Genomic DNA, 17886 nt, shown 5'->3' with positions numbered 1-17886 from the left:
CAGTTTCTTTATACATTCATCTGTTAATGGACATTTGGGCTGTTTCTCCCTTTTGGCAATTATGAAGAGTGCTGCTGTGAACCTCTGTGAACATGCACTTGTTTGAGTCCCTGTTCTCAGTTCTTTGGGGTATATATCTGGATGTGGAATAGTGGAGTCATATGGTAATTTTATGTTTAACTTTTGGGGGGACTGCCAAATTGTTTTCCTCGGCAGCTGAACCATTTTGCAGTCCCACCAGCAGTGTATGAGTATTCCAGTTTTGCCACACAATTTCTGTAGCAAAGCCTGCTCTCATTCAAATCATTATTTCCCTGTAGGTAATATATGGTTATTCTCTGACTGCTTTCAGGATTTTTCATTGCGTTTAATTTTTAGCAGGTTGATTATGATGTGTATGGGTGTGGATTTCGTTTGATTTATCCTGTTTGGGATTCACCAAGCTTCTTGAAACTTGTAGGTTTTTATCTCTTGTCAAATTTGGGAAGTTTTCAGACATGAATTCTTTAAATATCTTTTCAGCATTAACACTCTTTCTTCTCTCCTTCTATGAGTCTGATAGTATGAATGTTAGAGCTTTTGTTATTGTCCCACTGTTCTCTGGAGTAATTGTTCATTTTTTTTTGTGAGGGAGACTTGCCCTGAGCTAACATCTTTGCCAGTCTTCCTCTACTTTTATGTGAGATGCCTCCACAGCATGGCGGGTATGTGGAGTAGGTCCACACCTGGGATCCAAACCTGTGAACCAAGGCTGCTGAAGTGGAGGACGTGAAACTTTAGTGGAGCACTTGGCTACAGGGCTAGCCCCTCATTGTTAATTTTTTAAGAAAACCTTTTTTCTCTTTGTTGTTCAGATTGGATAGCTTCTGTTGATTTATCAAGTTCACAGAATCTTTTCTGTTGTCTTCATTCTGCTTTTGAGTGTATTCCATGAGTCTTACTTGTTATTTTGTGTTTTGTTCTAAAATTTCTATTTGGTGCTGCTTTATGTCTTGTTTCTTAGCTGAGGTTTTTTTTTTTCATTGTTTTCAAGAGTGCTTGCTGTTGCTTGCTGGAGCACATTTTTAATAGTGGCTTTAAAGTTTTTGTCACATAATTCCCAAGTCTATTTCGACTTGGCATTGCCATCTGTTGATTTTCATTTCTTAATAGAGTTGATATTTTCTACATACTTCATTTGCTGAGTAATGTTGGACTGTATGAGACTTTGAGTTTTGTTTTAATCCTATGGAGAGTGTTGATATTTTCTTTTAGTGTGCTGTCGACCTGGTTAGGTTCAGGTTTCAAGTTTCTACTCAGCACTCTTTAAGCTGTGGTTCTAATTTCAGTTTAGTTTTCAAAAGCCTTTGCAGTGCAATTTGGATCTGTCCTTGTGTGCTTCCATCCACTGACCAGACTAGATCTGGGCATTGTCTCCTGTTAGTTTGGTTCTTCAAGTCTTTGGTATGCAGAATAGGATTAGAACCATGCGTGCCCCATTTGGGGGTTAGTCTAGGAGTTAATAAACAACATTATTGTGTTGTTTTCCTGAGCTCCTCTTTTTCTTTGCTCTTGCTGCTACTTTCAGATTGCCTGTGGCTCCTCTTTTCCCATCCTCCAATCAGAAAGCTGGGGTTTATTTGCCCCATTGTGTCGCACACTTCTGCAACTGCATCCACCGCATCCCTGGACCAGTGGCAGGAAGTAAAGAAGAAAGCAGTGGGAGAACAAGTAAGCAGAACAAGTTAAATGATAATCTTTATGTTACACATAGACATTAGGCTTTGTTCTTATTATCTTTAAGCTAAATCAGGGTATAGGGCCTTGAATGAGTCTCTGACGTATCTCCAGTTTCTGGAAAGCAGGAACATCAGTCACAAGGGACCACAAAGGGAAGATTATTGGGAACTGAGAACAGACCCTGAGGCCACTGGAGGCCAGATGTCTGAAGAAACGGCATTTCAAAAATAGTTCCATGCATGTCTGCACATCCTCCCCCCTATATAACTGACCTGTAGTCTTTGTTCTGGGAAGGTGGGCTTTGAGGATGCTAGTCTGCCGTCTTCCGTCTTTGCTTACAAAGACGGATAAACCCGTTCTATTCCACTGACTTGCCCCTGGACTTATTGGCTCATCTCAGGGCAAGCAGAGCGAACCTGTTGCTTGGCAACACACCCTCTTAGAACCATAGTTCCACTTAGTGGAGAAAAAAGTTCCCTTGCCTCAGAGTTTTGGCTACATTAAGCTTTCATTACTGCTGTCAGACATGGCTGTCATGGGATGGCTTGGGGATAGGGGCATAAGAAAATATAGAAAACAAAAAAAGGTTGGTGCCTCAGCTTGCCTACTTGCAGTGCATTCAGTTTGGGCGATACCAAAAGAGAAAAAGTGGTGAGCTCATTGTTGGTTGAGCAATATTTTGAATTCTGGTTCTCCTCTGTTTCACATGCTACTCTTTATTTTTTCAGGGTCTTCAAATTGTTGTTCTGTGCAGGTAGGAGAGAGAGCTTGGCTTATACTTAACTTCATCTAACCTGAGACTGAAACATCTGTCTGTCTGTCTGTCTGTTTTTGCCATTAAAAATGGCATATTCTTGACTGTGTGGTTCCAGGTTTTTTTTTTTTATCTACCCCCTTTAATAGACGGATCCAGAAGACATGGCTACTGCAATTAGGGAGGTGGGAGTTTGGAGACAGACCAGAACACTTCTGCTGAAGAATTACCTAATTAAATGCAGGACTAAAAAAAGTAGCGTTCAGGTCAGTTGAATGACTTATGCCTTGTCGTAGTTTATTTTGTGTTGACATGTTCTGTCTTGACGAGATGATTTATTTCGCTGGATACAATTTTATTATAATTTCCTTAGGTCCTTAGTTCCCTTTAATTTTCTTGTGAAGTGAAAACTTGTCATGTTAGCCACAGAAGAGTACCTAAGTTGCCTAATGTTTTCTAAATGTTAAAAATTTTAATAATGATTCCTAAATTTAGTTATTGCTAATATCAGTGTTTAATTTTGAACTTTTATGCATGCGTTTTCCAAGTTTCATGAAATGAAAAGTAAATTCCACAGATAACTTTGTGGAACATTATTTCACAGTTTATTCCCTATGACCTCTCATCTTTTGGACTCTGGATGGAATTGCCTAAGATTACTAAAATTATGTCCTATATTTGTTCCCATAAGCATACATTACTTTAAAAGGTAAAAGAAAGCAAGAACTCTGGCTAAGTAATTAATAATAATTTTAAAGGATGAAAATATATTGTTCATCTTCTCCTAAAACCAGCAGAACAATTAAACAGCAAGATGAAACAATAAATAGTTTATCCCTGTTAAAGCTGACTATTGAATTTAACTGAGTTTAATATCAATAGTACAAATTTAGGTAGAATTAAAGCGTGAGTTTTAATTTAGAATTGAATAAAGAAATTTTTATATAAGTGATCCCTCATAGGGATGTCTGATAAGTTACTTTTAATAACGTTATGTATGTAAATTTATTATATTTTACATTAGTAATCTTAGATGTTTAAATATTAGCTTTTATATCATTTTAATATATTATGTGACTTGAATTTTAAAATATTTCAATAAAAGTAAATATAAAGGAAAAATTATCTAATATGCCTTTTGGGTCAGGTGAGATGTTCAACGCGATATTTCTTCTAGGATAGAATTGGTTTTTACTTTTTGTACTTAAGAAAGGAAACCCAAATTCCTCATTTTTTCTAAGTATTAATTATATTTGCATAGAAATCTTAATGATTTTTGCTGCCACTGTTACACTTTGTAATCATTTTCTTTCCTTTATTATAGGAAATTCTTTTTCCATTATTTTTTTTGTTTTGGTTAATATTAATTAGCATGATGCATCCCAATAAGAAATATGAAGAAGTGCCTGATATAGAACTTAACCCTCTGGACAAATCTATCCTCTCTAACCTAATTCTTGGATATACTCCAGTGACTAATATTACAAGAAACATCATGCAAACAGTTTCTACTGATCACCTTCCTGATGGTATTGTAAGCTTATATATGTATTCTATCTGTAACAGAAAACCTCTTCGATATTTTTTTACTTGCCTTATTGAGTAAATAACATTCTTAACACTTGAGATATGTCCCTTCACCAAAGTATAGTTTTATAAAAATATTAAAATCATTTAATTCTGCTGCCTTATGTTTCTTGTGAAACCTTAATTTATAATCTTGGTAATAGAAAGCGGATTAAGTTTTAATATTTTATATTTAATTATTAGACCATTTATAAAATAAGTATATTTATACAGGATAAAAGATTTGAAGGAACGTTACATTTTGATTCTGACTCATAATAATTAAGAATCTAGAAATGTATGATAAAGATTATAAAGCAATAATCTTTTCAGATTGCCATGCCTATTTATGGAGGTATATGGTGTAAACTGAAGTATTTAGCTTTGGAGACTGCGACTGTGGTTAAGTACCTAAGTCTGTTTCTCTCAAGTTGTTCTTCTCCTAAAGAAATGGACTGGACAACAGTGTAAACAATGAGACACTAATGAGCCTAAAGTGGCTGTGCGAGAACTACTAGAGAAAGTGAAAGAAATGTTCATCTAATGATCGTTGATTTAATGAAATGCTGAATTGTAGAAAGTAACAGGTTAACGTGTTGTCTTATATAGAACAGTGGTAATTAACTTCTAGTATGTATCATCACATTATTGGATAATGTGTTACTGAAAAGAAAATGTTTATACAGTCAGGAGCCAAATAACTTTTTCACCATTGGTTTCTTTCTGGCTTGTTACTATTTAATATTTTTATCAAACACATTTCTTATTGGTATATAATATGTTTGTTAGGTTATCATATTAAGCACAAGTAGCATGGATAGCATAAGAATTTAGCATGCGAGCTCAAAAAACTCATCAGGAATGTTGAGAACAAAATTCATTGGTAATTCTGAGTAGGAGAAAAGCATATATGCCAAAGAAATCCAAGTCGATGTATTAACTTAGATGCCAAAATAGTAAAAATATATAGAGTTTTTTTTTTAAGTTCTGTCTTTTTAACAACAGAACTATCCAAAAGTGGCGTAGACATACATACATGATAACATGTAACCTGTAGGATGTTGAATTAACACCCTTTTTATTCAGATCAGTCCTGGAGTTCCAGGTGCACCTTAAAGGTCTGGAAAATCATTATAATTAACATTTCAATAGTGCTTTATAACTTACAAAGCGTTTTCATGATTGTAACTGCATTTGATCTTAACAACTCAGTGATCAGCTGGGTAATGTGGATGAGGATACTGAAGTTTGAAGAATTAAGTTTCTTACTTGTGCTCACATAGTTAATAAGTAATGAAGTTAAGAACTAAGCCTGTGTTTGTTCCATTTCACCACGTCTGAAGCTTCTGTAGTGAAGACTAATTGTTTCAAATAAAACTTCAAGAAAATATTTAAAAATAAGGATTATCGGATGTGAAAGGAGCTGAATGATGGTTACAGTATTTTCTCCATATATCTTCTAAGAAAGGAACAAGCAATATTGGGTTTAAATGTTTAGAAGATAATTTTTATTCAAAGAAGAGTTGCGTCATAGTTGCTAATAAACATTTCTGAGAAGGGTTATGGAATTTTATTCATAAGAAGAAATATTTGAAAGTAAAATATCCATTTATTTTGTAAAGAGTTATTTGTATAGTTTTCTTTGAGACAGATGAGTGAACTGCATACATATATTGCATATAAAGTATGTACTCTATTTTATCATATTAATAGCTATGTATTACACTGACATAATTTATGTGATCAAATGACAGCTGAGAAATGTTTGTAAAATTGTACTATTTTATTATTTAGTGTTTTGTTTTAGAAAGGCTGTTGTCATTTTCTGAGAAGCTAGAGCATAAAATAAAAGTGCTTGTAAAATATTACATTCATAAATATAATGGTAAATTTGGTCTGTTGTATTATATTTAACTATTTTAATTTGTGAATTAACTATATCATTGTAATATTTTATAGTCATAATTACCGAAGAATATACAAATGAAAAAGAATTGGTAGCATCCAGTCTTTCTAAGTCCAGCAACTTTGTAGGTGTGGTTTTCAAAGACTTCATGTCCTATGAACTCCGTTTTTTTCCTGATACAATTCCAGTATCTTCTATTTATATGGATTCAAGAGGTAAATAGCCCTAAATGATCTTTGAAAATCAGTTAAATGTATGCTTTTGCTACTCTTAGTTTATACATACAAAATTTAATGGGATTCAGCATTGGCATTTTCAACTATACTTATTTGTTCAGATAAGAACACTGGGGTATAGCATAAAAATATATAAGTATACCCAAATATCTGTCTGTCTACAGCTACATATATAATATAAAATATAGTTTATATAACATCCATTTTAATTTTAATACTTTTGTATATATTCTGTTGATTACAGTAACATAAAACAAAATTGTATCTTGAATTGTGTGATTTTCTAAATCTATTTTTTCTCTCCATGTAATTGTTTTCACATATGGTATATTACATATCTTTAAAATCTCAAGGTCTTCCATCGATAAACTTTATTAGTTTTATGTTTGAAACATGGAAAACAGCCTTCAATCTTTAAACCTATGAAGAGATATTATCAGTCACTGACATTTATTGAGCAATGTTAAAGTTGCTATGCTAAGTACTGAATTTGTGACTTGATCCCAAAAAGCCCTACCAGAATTTTTCTTTTCTGTCCTCTTAACCTGGACTTGTCCTTGCGTCTGGAAGTGCTTTAAAGCTGATGTCATTGTAGAATGACTTCCCTTAAAACAGAAAAGTGACATTTTAAATAACTATGTTTACAGTTAATTTCTACCTTTCCATTTGTATTAATTTACTATTCAGTGTCCTACCACACATGACTCTCTTATTTCAGAAATTTCAAATAAATAATCAGGAGTATGATAAATATTGTTTGCCTTTTAAGGGCAATTGCTTATTTTCTTTGGCTTTGTAGAGACTGATTAATTATATTACTTTGGTAACTCTCCATATATGATCTTTAAAAGAAGGAAGGCACTTTCATGTTGTGCAAAATCTTATGTCTCACATTTTTTTCCCCATAGCTGGCTGTTCAAAATCATGTGAGGCTGCTCAGTACTGGTCCTCAGGGTTTACAGTTTTACAAGCATCCATAGATGCTGCCATTATACAGGTAAATATGGTAAAGGAAGAGAAAAAACTATATTTTAATAATTGTGCTCTAAATCTTTATAATAGGGTTTGGTTTACTGCTGTCAAATGTACAGAATTTGTAACTTATTATAACTGTTTTAAGAAAAGAACAAAAAAATCGTAGTTTCTGATTTAATATTTTTTGAAACCCACTTCTATTTGATGGCTTCTAAGCATATAATTCAGCATTCTGTATATCTGTATTATTATATCTGTTGATCATAAGTAATATTTATGAAAGGTCTATATTTGCAGAGTTTCTCATTGAATAAAAATAACTTAAAGTGAATATCTTTATCTTAATCATAGTAGATTTTATTTTTTATTTCACAAACATCACTTATTTGCCAAACATTGTTTCTAAATTATGTACTAATTAACCTATTTAATCTTTAACAACCCTATGAGATTGATGCTGTTATTCTCTCCATTTTATATATGAAAATGAAGCACAGGGAGATTAAATGACTTGCCAAAACTCAGTTAATTAGTGCAAAGCTAATTCAAACTATTGTTTTTTGTCTCCCAAGTCTGTTTTTTAATACTGTGCTGCCCCTAGGATTGTCTATAAATGTTACAGTTACATTCTAAAGACACGTAAACCTGATCCAGTGTTTCACAGTTTAGTAGAAATGAACAGGAGACCTATGTCTGTTAGTTGTTGGACTGTTATATAGTAAAACGACTACAATAATAATGCTGTAAGTGACAGGGATGTTGGAAGAACCAAATGAGATGATATGTGTAGAATTGTCTTATAAACTCTTGCAACATGGTCTAAATGTGTTGTAGATATGTAATATTACACAAATTTAATAATGCAGAAGTTTAGGGTAAAAACAGTGAAATATGAGATCTGTCACATTGATTGTGTTTCAGTACTTATTTGTGTTTTGGCCAAAGCCCTTAGCCGTCTACAACCCAGACCACACTCAATGAATAGGCAGAGAATATCTCATTTTAGACATAGAGTTGAACATTAGATAGAAGCATCATATGACATAGTTTTATTATTGTCTATCTGTGTTGTGTATATAGATTTTAAAACCATAGGATATCCTATTTAAAAGAACAGTTTTTAAAGAGTCATTCTTTCATGATACTAATAATCATTCCTTAATTCCTGAACTTCATAAATGCATGTTTTTGTTGGGACATACAGTTGTCTGCTTAAGATGGTAATTGTGCAATTTTATTTTCTTTGACAAATTATTTTATCAAAATTTATATACTTCCCAATTTCAGACTTCAAACTTTATGGTATGCGTCCAGAATCAGTAAAAGCAATATCCTACTCTGTATCATGATTTTGGCTCAGTCACTTTATTTCAGGTGTGTAGCTTTTTGAGGATTGTATTTGTAGTACAAGTTTATTGACTAAACTTTTGGGTATATTTGTCACACTCTATTAGGGGCTAGTATCAGAAATAAATTAATTGAATATATTTGCATTTTCTAATTGTAGTTGAAGACCAATGTTTCCCTTTGGAAGGAGCTGGAGTCAACTAAAGCTGTTATTATGGGAGAAACTGCTGTTGTAGAAATAGATACCTTTCCCCGAGGAGTAATTTTAATATACTTAGTTATAGCATTTTCACCTTTTGGATACTTTTTGGCGATTCATATTGTAGCAGAAAAAGAGAAAAAGTTAAAAGAGTTTTTAAAGATCATGGGACTTCATGACACTGCCTTTTGGTATGTTGTTAAAAGTTTACTGTTTGGTATGATTGATAATTGTATTAAGTATACACATCTTCAGAATTGTAATTTTGTTATTATCTGACTTGATGAGGTGCTGATTCTGTTTTCTTACAGTGCTTGCCTTTGTCTTGGAATTTTGAGACGAGTCAACAAGCTTCAGCAATTGATTAGCTTGTTTTAACATAAAGGAAGTGGGATTTGGAAAGCATATGTTGACATTACATGTTTAAATTTTATTTCACATTATTGAATCAATGAAGTGTGCTCCATGTCTTTCAGCGTAAACTTCAGTGTATAGAAGATATGAGATCTTGGAAAGTTAGAAATTAGTTGCCTGTGTTAGTTCTCCCCCAACATCATAGCATATATGTGTTATTAAAAATTTAGCTACAGTGACTGTATGTAGCATATGGACTTTTTTCCTGGAAAAAAAATTATTTGTGTGAATTAACATGAAAATATACAGATAATATAGGAAAAACAAATGAAAAAAATGTCACAAGTGAGCTTTAATATATCAGCATTTTTATACAATGATAATTTTATAGAGGCGTGCATTTTTATAAATAATTCTAAGTGAATTGTTCTTACTTTTCCCACGGTATAGTAAGAAAATTTATTTTGATGTCGTTTTGGGGGAAAAGTTAATACTGTGCATGTGAGTTGCTATTATAGTCCATTTTACAAATCTTACTGCATTGAACACAATGCCAGAATTATAACATTTTACACAATGGGATCATTGTGTATAACATTTTCTTTGCTCCTTTTTTTCCTCCTGTCATTTTAGTAGTAGTTGGTTTTTATGATGCGTTGGATTGTTAAAGTACTTTGTGAGGAAACAGGAGCTGGAGGAATTTAGGCAAATCAAGCTCTCAGTGCTTCAGTTTTTGTCTCGGTAAAATGATGGATTCAATTTTGGTAATTTAGGTATCTTTTAGCCCTATTTCAGTGAATTTATGATAGCATACATTCAATCATCATCTACTAACTTGAAGAATAAAGATAAAATGAAACTAAACACTGTAGCAATTCCATTCAGCTCTGATTTGAGGAGAAATTTCAAGTAAAACAATGAATCCATTGTTGAGCTTCTTGTGTAAATGTAGTAGTTATGTTGATTAGTGAGGTAGCCTTTATTGTTTGAAGCACCAAAAGCCGTTAGAGGTATAATTGTAGCACATGCTATAAAGAAAATTGTTAGACATTAAACTCTTTTGTATTTTAAGAATATCCTAAGTGTTGCACATTATTGAACTTTTGAGAGTATTAGATTTAAACTAATCATGAATTGCTGTTAATTTGTAAAGTTTTTTTTGACTCTTGAAAAGGTAATCACCGTTTTATCTGTATATCAGACTATACTTTTATCTATAAATAACCAATACTGTATTTTTAATTATAAAAACTTTATTTTTCAATACATGAGAAACAGAGAAATGAATAGATTGACTTAATTTTAAGAATAAAATGCAAAAATAAAGCTGAAGTTTTGTTTAAAGTGATCTTTTTCACTGTTAAAGCTTATGCATTTAACCATTAATGTATTTGTATTCTCATTTTAGGCTTTCTTGGGTTCTTCTGTATACAAGTTTGATTTTTCTTATGTCCCTTCTTATGTCAGTCATTGCAACAGCTTCTTCATTGTTCCCTCAAAGTAGCTGCATTGTGATATTTCTACTTTTTTTCCTGTATGGGTTATCATCTGTAAGTATTTTAACTTGAAAGGGGCATAAAGAAGTGTTAAAATATTTGATTAATATAACAAAGTCTTGTTCTTTGGTTTATTTATACTTGATTTCCCATGAAAGAGCTTGTTATAAGGTTGCTGATAAATGAGTTATAAATAGCATCATTATACCTCCATATTTTTAGGAAAAGTACAAAATAGTCTCAAGTTTAAATTTAACTTGTTTTCATATGGAGTATTTCACATATAGTTCCTCTGAGTCTGTCTTTTACTATCTTCTTATAATTCTGTGTAATTAAGATTGTCCACTATTGGACTTTTTATTCCTTTGTTTTCATGGAGTCCTGTTTCAAGTTAATTTATGTCACAGGATGATGTTGCACAAGAAAAGTCTCTGTACATATAGCTCTTTGGCAGTGTTGATATTCATTTGGTATATTGGCTGAATGCTGGCTGTTAATAACCAGCCTTTGTTGTAAGTGCTTCCAGTTTCCATTCTGACTGGCGTGTGTGCCCTTGCTCTCCCACTTAAATATTTTGACTATTACCCGTGCTTTTTAACCTGATATGTAACAAATAACTCATACTTCTCTGTATGATTGCCTGGTTTTTGACTGGTTTTATTTCTTATCAACACAATTGTTTAAACAATTGTTTAAAAGATGGGTTCTGTAGGTAAAGGTTGTGGATGTATTGTTTTGTTCATATGTGTACACATCAAACTGCAGAAACACGTGGCTATTTATGGTTTTTTTAGTGTAGAGGTGATCATGTTTCCCTATTATGTAGATAAAATGTAGTTTTTAATATTTGTCAGCATAAATTTTTTATATATATCACCATTTGTATGAAAAGAAAGTATCTTACTATAGCATTTAGAAATGAAATGTTAATGAATGTATTTTCTAATGAAAATAACGTGTTCTTTCGCAAGCAAAATTTAATTTTGTTTTCATACCATTGTATATGAACAATACATTAACTGTAGTATTTATATTTTATAGGTATTTTTTGCTTTAATGCTGACACCTCTTTTTAAAAAATCAAAGCATGTGGGAATAGTTGAATTTTTAGTCACTGTGGCTTTTGGATTTCTTGGCCTTTTGATAGTCCTCCTGGAAAGTTTTCCCAAATCATTAGTGTGGCTTTTAAGTCCCTTTTGTCAGTGTACTTTTTTGATTGGTATTGCACAGGTAGGTGATATATTTATCTTACTTTCACTAAATGTTTTCTTTTTCTTCCACTTCCATGCAGCATGTTATATTACTATGAATACTACCTTGGATATGCAAAAAAAAATTATTTAAAAATTTCAGCATGAGAAGGAAATTATATTTGAATACTGGAGTACACTTTATATTTGTTTCATTTATATTTTCTCCACTGTTAAATTTTTCATTTATTTGATCTGTTTATAAGTTCTCCACCTTTCACTTTAGTATATCTCGGTAATCAATTTCACCACAATAACTCAGTTTGTTAGAAGTCACTGGTTTAAGCATCAGGTAATCTAGATTGCTCTATAGCCTGGCTGTATTGCTACGTATTATGAATTTGTCTCAGAAGTGTGCCTGGGAGAAAATTGTGTGTGGAGCAGAACAAATTTTTTGTGACTTTAGTAGTGAACTAAGTAGACCTGGTGGATTTCATTGGCCTAGGAATCATGGTATTGTCATATTCACCTAAATAATATTTAGATTTATAAATCTTCAGGGGCAGTCAGGTTCTAAGGGAAAAATTCTTCTAAGATACTGCTTTATATAATAGAACATAAATTTGATTAACGTATAAAGAAAAAATATAATTACTTAATATGAGATTGTTCATGTTGGCTGGATAGAATATTCTGACTTGTGAGACTTAAGACAGGTGGTTTATGAACATTGAGTTAAACAAGTTTTAATTACTTGAGACTTAAGAGCTGTTGCTACACATTTTGAGAGTCCACTGAGTCCCCCTTCACTTAGGAAGGTAGAATTATAGATTCATAGTTTTTGTTGTGAGTGCAAAATGTCGTTTAATTCATCTTCATTTCACAGATGAAGAGACTGAAATCCAGGGTGGTGTAATTAAAGTTTATTCTCTCAGGTCCCAAGTCTGGGACCTAAATGAGGCTTCAGCCTCTCGTAGATATCTTTCTGCTCTATAACATTTACCTACCATGGATAATTTAGTAATTGTTTAATCAGAGTACCTTCTCACTTTTCAGGATTGAAAAGATGGCTGAATGTAATTTTATCCTCAAATAGTTAATTTGACTTCCATGTGGACTGTAATACTTTTGTTTGCATTTGTTAATATTAACATAATACTTTATTTCATTTGATAGTCATAGCATTAGAATTAAATGTCCCAGGAATGGATGTATACAGTTCTAGTTTTAGAAGCATAATATTAAAAACAATTGAAAAGGATTATTGTGATAAATTTATGTTTTGGTAAAGTTTTTATTTTTTTTTCTAATGAATTTGTATTACTAATTTGGTGGACTGTTTAATCTGTTAAAAGGCCCGATTTGGTTACTGTTACTTTGAATATAATGAGTAACTCTAAGTAGTGTTAGCTTTTGCTTATTTTTATCATTTTTATGTAATAAACTTGGTGTTTCTATTTTTCAGGTCATGCATTTAGAAGATTTTAATGAAGGTGCTTTATTTTCTAATTTGACTGAAGGCCCATACCCTCTAATTATTGCTCTTACCATGCTAGCACTTAATAGTATATTCTATGTCCTTTTGGCCGTCTATCTTGATCAAGTCATTCCAGGTATGCAGGTAGTTACTGCATTTTACTTTAAAGATTTTTGGCTTTTTGGCCCCGTAGGGTCAACTTAATTTAAATTTTTTTTCTTGCCAGGGTACCCTAAGTCATATTCATTGTTAAAACTTTTAATTTAATTTTAAATAGGTACGTTTATCCCTTAACTGCTAGTGAACTTAAGAAGATTGTGTAAATGAAAGCAGTTTGTTTTGAAAGCCTTAAGTCCCTAACTGAGCTTCTTAACTCCTTCTCTACACCAATCTTTTTTGGCTAAAGTGTTTCGTTGTTTTACCCTCTGAGGTCCAAACTATGAAGTAATATTGTAACGCCTACTCTTCCCCTCATCTCCTGTCGTGCATCTATAGAAAACTCCTGGAGATTCAAAATATTATTAAATATCCAACACCCCTTTAGTTTTCCCCTTGAGTTCCTCGTTACTTTTGTCTGTGTTCTAGGCCTGCACTATGTTATATGGTAACTGCTAGACACATTTGGCCTTTAAAATATGTTTATTAGAATTAAATAAATTAGCAGTTCATTTCCTCAGCACAAGCCACACCACATTCCAAGTGCTCAGCAGCCACATATGGCTGTTAGTTGCCATATTGCACAGTACAGATATAGAACATTTCCGTCACTGCAGAAAGTTGTATTGGGCAGCACTAGTCTAGACCATTGTAGCCCCTCTCATTTAGTTACTTACCTCTGGTCTGTCTAAGAACTTCACCATTGCCTTTAGTCAAGTTAATCACCTGCTCAAAAACCTTGCTGGGCATATCCTGGGAAGTTAAATAAAAACTTGTTATGTATTAATGTCCTCCACAATACTTTTACATATGTATTTAATCTCTCCTTATCCCTCTCCACCTCCTTATTGTATTTAATATTCATCTCTACCGTCCTATTTAAATGCATCTTCAGTATATCAGTTAGATTTTTTTTTAGCTCTTCGTAACAGGAAACTTTTCTAATTGGTTTAAATCAATTACTTTACTTAAAAGGAAGTCCAGAGATAGGATGGGCTCCGGGGTGGTTGACTTGCTCAACGTGTCATAAGGGACCCACTCTCTCCATGGTTGGCCACCTTTGTCTTGGAGTCTGGCAGCTGTGCTCTCCTCGTGGCTGCGGGATATTATGCTTCTTTGTTCATGTCCAGTGGAGGAAGCAGGGTGAACCTTTGCCCCGGCTACGCCCTTGCTTCTGTCTGATTGGTTACATGCATATGGCTGGAGCAATAACAGTCACCAGAGCATGCCAGGTACTAATTAGGTCAGTTAGAACCTTCTGGGTAGTTGGGATCAGATCCCTTAGAAATGTGGCCATCTAGAAGAGGAGTGGATATTTTAAAAAATGGGGATTGTGTGTTTTTTGGGGGAGAGAGGGGAAAATGGATACGTGCTATGTGGCCAACCATCACTGTGCCATATCTAAATCCCCTATGTCTGTGCTATTGCTGTGTTACTCTCCTAATTCTAAAAAGTCTTCTCTATGAACTATATCCGCTTTTCTGAATACTACCTGTTTTCAAAGACTGTCTGAGGTGATGATCATTCAAGCCTTCAGGATATCCCCTGTCCAGATATGAACTTTTCCTCCTCTGAACTGTTGTTAGCACCGTGCGTGACATGCCTCCTGTTCTGCATTGTGTTTTAACCTTTGGTATATATGTGTACTCAAAAGGAGTAAGTTCTTTTAGGGCAGAAAATGTGCTTTACTCACCTTTGCGTTCCTGCCCGCTCTCAGCAACTCTAAGAAACTATTTATGGACAGTTATTTGTCAATAAAACTTTTATTTTTCACAATATTGCTTTTTTTAATTTTTTGGTTATTTTATTTTTCACAATATTGATTTACTACTTTATATCTGAACTTTAGAACTATGTTGTCATATATTTCTCATACTGCCTTTATGATTTAAAAACTAGTTTTCAGAAATAGTTTGTTAGGATAACTCAGTTTTTCTGTTTTTCAGGGGAATTTGGCTTACGGAGATCATCTTTGTATTTTCTGAAGCCATCATACTGGTCAAAGAACAAAAGAAATTATAAGGAGTTATCAGAGGGCAATGTTAATGGGAATATTAGTTTTAGTGAAATTGTTGAGCCTGTTTCTTCAGAATTTATAGGAAAAGAAGCCATAAGGTAGGATTCAATCTGGCAATGTAGGTATAAGAGCTGCTGATGGAATATGCCAGGTTTAAATCCTTTTAAGTAATGTATGTAAGCATGATATCTTAGGAGATTTGGTACACATTTCATGATTTTTAAAACACAGTATTCATAAGGGCTACTTCTCTTTTAAGTTCTTATTTTCTTTGGAACTACTTAGAATAGTTTCTGCCAAATTTGCAATTTTTGGTGTCAAGGGAAATTTTAAAAGTAATAAAAGTGTTTATACAATTAAGCTATTTTAAACTTTCTCCATTGTGTAAATTAAAACAATAAATATTAGCTTTATCATTTTATTCAGGCTATGTTGTCTAAGTTATACAACATATTAAATTGTCCTCAGTTAATTTCACAGACCCTTAGGTATTGTGACATAATTAAAATATCAGTTTAATTTGTTAGAACCAAAGAAATTCATTACTGTTCCTTGCTAGATCAGTCAAAACCAAATTAAAAAAATAATAATGAGGAGAAAGAGAAAGGAAATAGAAGAAAAGTGAAAGAAAAAGTGAAGTATAATTTGTGTTTTTTAAATTTAAGAAAAATGTATAAACGCTAGAGAGAGTCAGATATTTAGGATGTAATCAGTGGGCCAGTAGTCTGCATTCTTAAGGGTAAAATTCAAACTGGTTAACAAAACCATTAATTTTTTAAAAAAATTATGTGAAACATTTAAAGTGGAATGAGAGAATCACTTCACATTTATTGACAGTTTGAAATGTGTGCTAATGTGAAATAGCATTTGGTTTTTAATCTCCCTTAACTGATATAACAAGTATTTGATTCATTACAAACATAAAAGTATCAGAGATAAAAAGAAACCTATAAACTACTTGAGTCAAATGCTTCACTTTGTTTTTAGAAGTTGGCTTGTGAAAAATGAATGAGTGACATTTAAAATGGAGAGGAATACTGTACTTTTCTCCTGTAGTTTCTTTAAAATACTTTTATAATTGGCAGTTCTCTCTAGTTTATTGCTTTAGTAGGAAGGTACTTTATTATTATTCCAGGAAAATATGACAGCTTTGATAAAAATACTATGGATGAAAACACACATGCTTATAAATTGCTTTAAATACTTAAAGTAGGAAATGGTGTTTTTCAGAATCAGTGGTATTCAGAAGACATACAGAAAGAAAGGTGAAAATGTGGAGGCTTTGAGAAGTAAGTAGCTTTCCTAGTATTCAGTCCATAGTATTAAAGTTCAAGTGGAAAAACAATTTGCATAGTTTGTGGGAAATTTCAATTTCTTTACCACAATTTTCTCTTTTTCCTTTAGAGATACTTTTATTTATGTGATTAATATTCATAATAAAACTAACATCAAAGTAGTGAAACAAATAATATCAAGATGAAAAAATTCAACTATTTAACAAGTCAGTGTCCTGTTTCGTTTTATTTTTTTTAAAGATTGGCACCTGAGCTAACAACTGTTGCCAATCTTCTTTTTATTTTCTTCTTCTTCTTCTCCCCAAAGGCCCCCAGTACATAGTTGTATATTCTAGTTGTAGGTTCTTCTGGTTATGCTATGTGGCCTGAAGAGCGGTGCCATGTCCATGCCCAGGAGCTCAACTGGTGAAACCCTGGGCCACCAAAGCGGAGCCTGCTAACTTAACCACTCGGCCACAGGGCTGGCCCCCTTTTTCGTTTTATTATTGTGCATGTGTATACATGTAGTTACTTTTTTTCTCTTTTGGCCTACCACAAGGTTTCTCAACCTCAGCACTACTGAGATTTTGGGCCTGATAATTCTTTGTTTTGGGGAACTATCCTGAGAATTGTAGAATGTTTAACAGTGTGTCAGTCAGGGTTCTTTAGAACCAAGAGAATATATATACACACACATACATACACACACATATATACATACACATACGTACGGAGAGCGAGGGAGCTGGAGGGGAGGGGGCACGAGGAAAGAGGGAGTTATGTACTTTCTTTTTTTTTCTTTGAGGAAGATTAGCTCTGAGCTAACATCCGCCACCATTCCTCCTCTTTTTGCTGAGGAAGATTGGCCCTGAGCTAACTAACATCTGTGCCCATCTTCCTCTACTTTATATGTGGGACACCTGCCACAGCATGGCCTGACAAGTGGTGCTATGTCTGTGCCCGGGATCCGAACCGGTGAACTCTGGACCACCAAAATGGAGCACACAAACTTAACTACTATGCCACTGGGTCAGCCCCAAGATTATGTACTTTTAAGGAATTGGTTCACATGATTGTGAGGCCTGGCCAGTTGGAAATGTGCAGGGCAGGCTGGCAGCCTCTAAACTCAGGAGAGACTTGAAATTGCCATCTTGAGTTCAAAATTCCTAGGGTAGGCTGGCAGACTGGAAACTCAGACAGATTTCGGAGGAAATTTATGC

The 17886-nt window shown here is 33.3% G+C and overlaps 1 protein-coding gene across 5 annotated transcripts in view; it reads left to right on the top strand.

The window, feature by feature from the left end:
• The window catches only part of ABCA5 (ATP binding cassette subfamily A member 5), a 71550-nt gene that overhangs the window by 9477 nt on the left and 44187 nt on the right, over nt 1-17886 (top strand). For 2 of the 5 annotated variants that reach the window (XM_046675874.1, XM_046675873.1), the window contains exons 2-13: nt 1568-1710; nt 2448-2473; nt 2623-2739; nt 3798-4002; nt 5999-6160; nt 7090-7178; nt 8664-8893; nt 10465-10606; nt 11594-11782; nt 13208-13355; nt 15322-15490; nt 16623-16681. In XM_046675874.1, the coding sequence (XP_046531830.1) occupies nt 2638-2739; nt 3798-4002; nt 5999-6160; nt 7090-7178; nt 8664-8893; nt 10465-10606; nt 11594-11782; nt 13208-13355; nt 15322-15490; nt 16623-16681 (1495 nt within the window). In that variant the 5' untranslated portion in view covers nt 1568-1710; nt 2448-2473; nt 2623-2637. Of the gene's footprint in view, nt 1-1567; nt 1711-2447; nt 2474-2622; nt 2740-3797; nt 4008-5998; nt 6161-7089; nt 7179-8663; nt 8894-10464; nt 10607-11593; nt 11783-13207; nt 13356-15321; nt 15491-16622; nt 16682-17886 lie in introns of those variants that run through there. The other 3 variants (XM_046675872.1, XM_046675876.1, XM_046675875.1) reach the window with 2 other exon arrangements.

The sequence above is a fragment of the Equus quagga genome, chromosome 11 (genome assembly GCF_021613505.1).
Source record: "Equus quagga isolate Etosha38 chromosome 11, UCLA_HA_Equagga_1.0, whole genome shotgun sequence".
Classification (NCBI taxonomy): Eukaryota; Metazoa; Chordata; class Mammalia; order Perissodactyla; family Equidae; genus Equus; species Equus quagga.
Note: the sequence above shows the minus strand (reverse complement) of the source record. Positions and strands in the feature narration are given on the sequence as shown.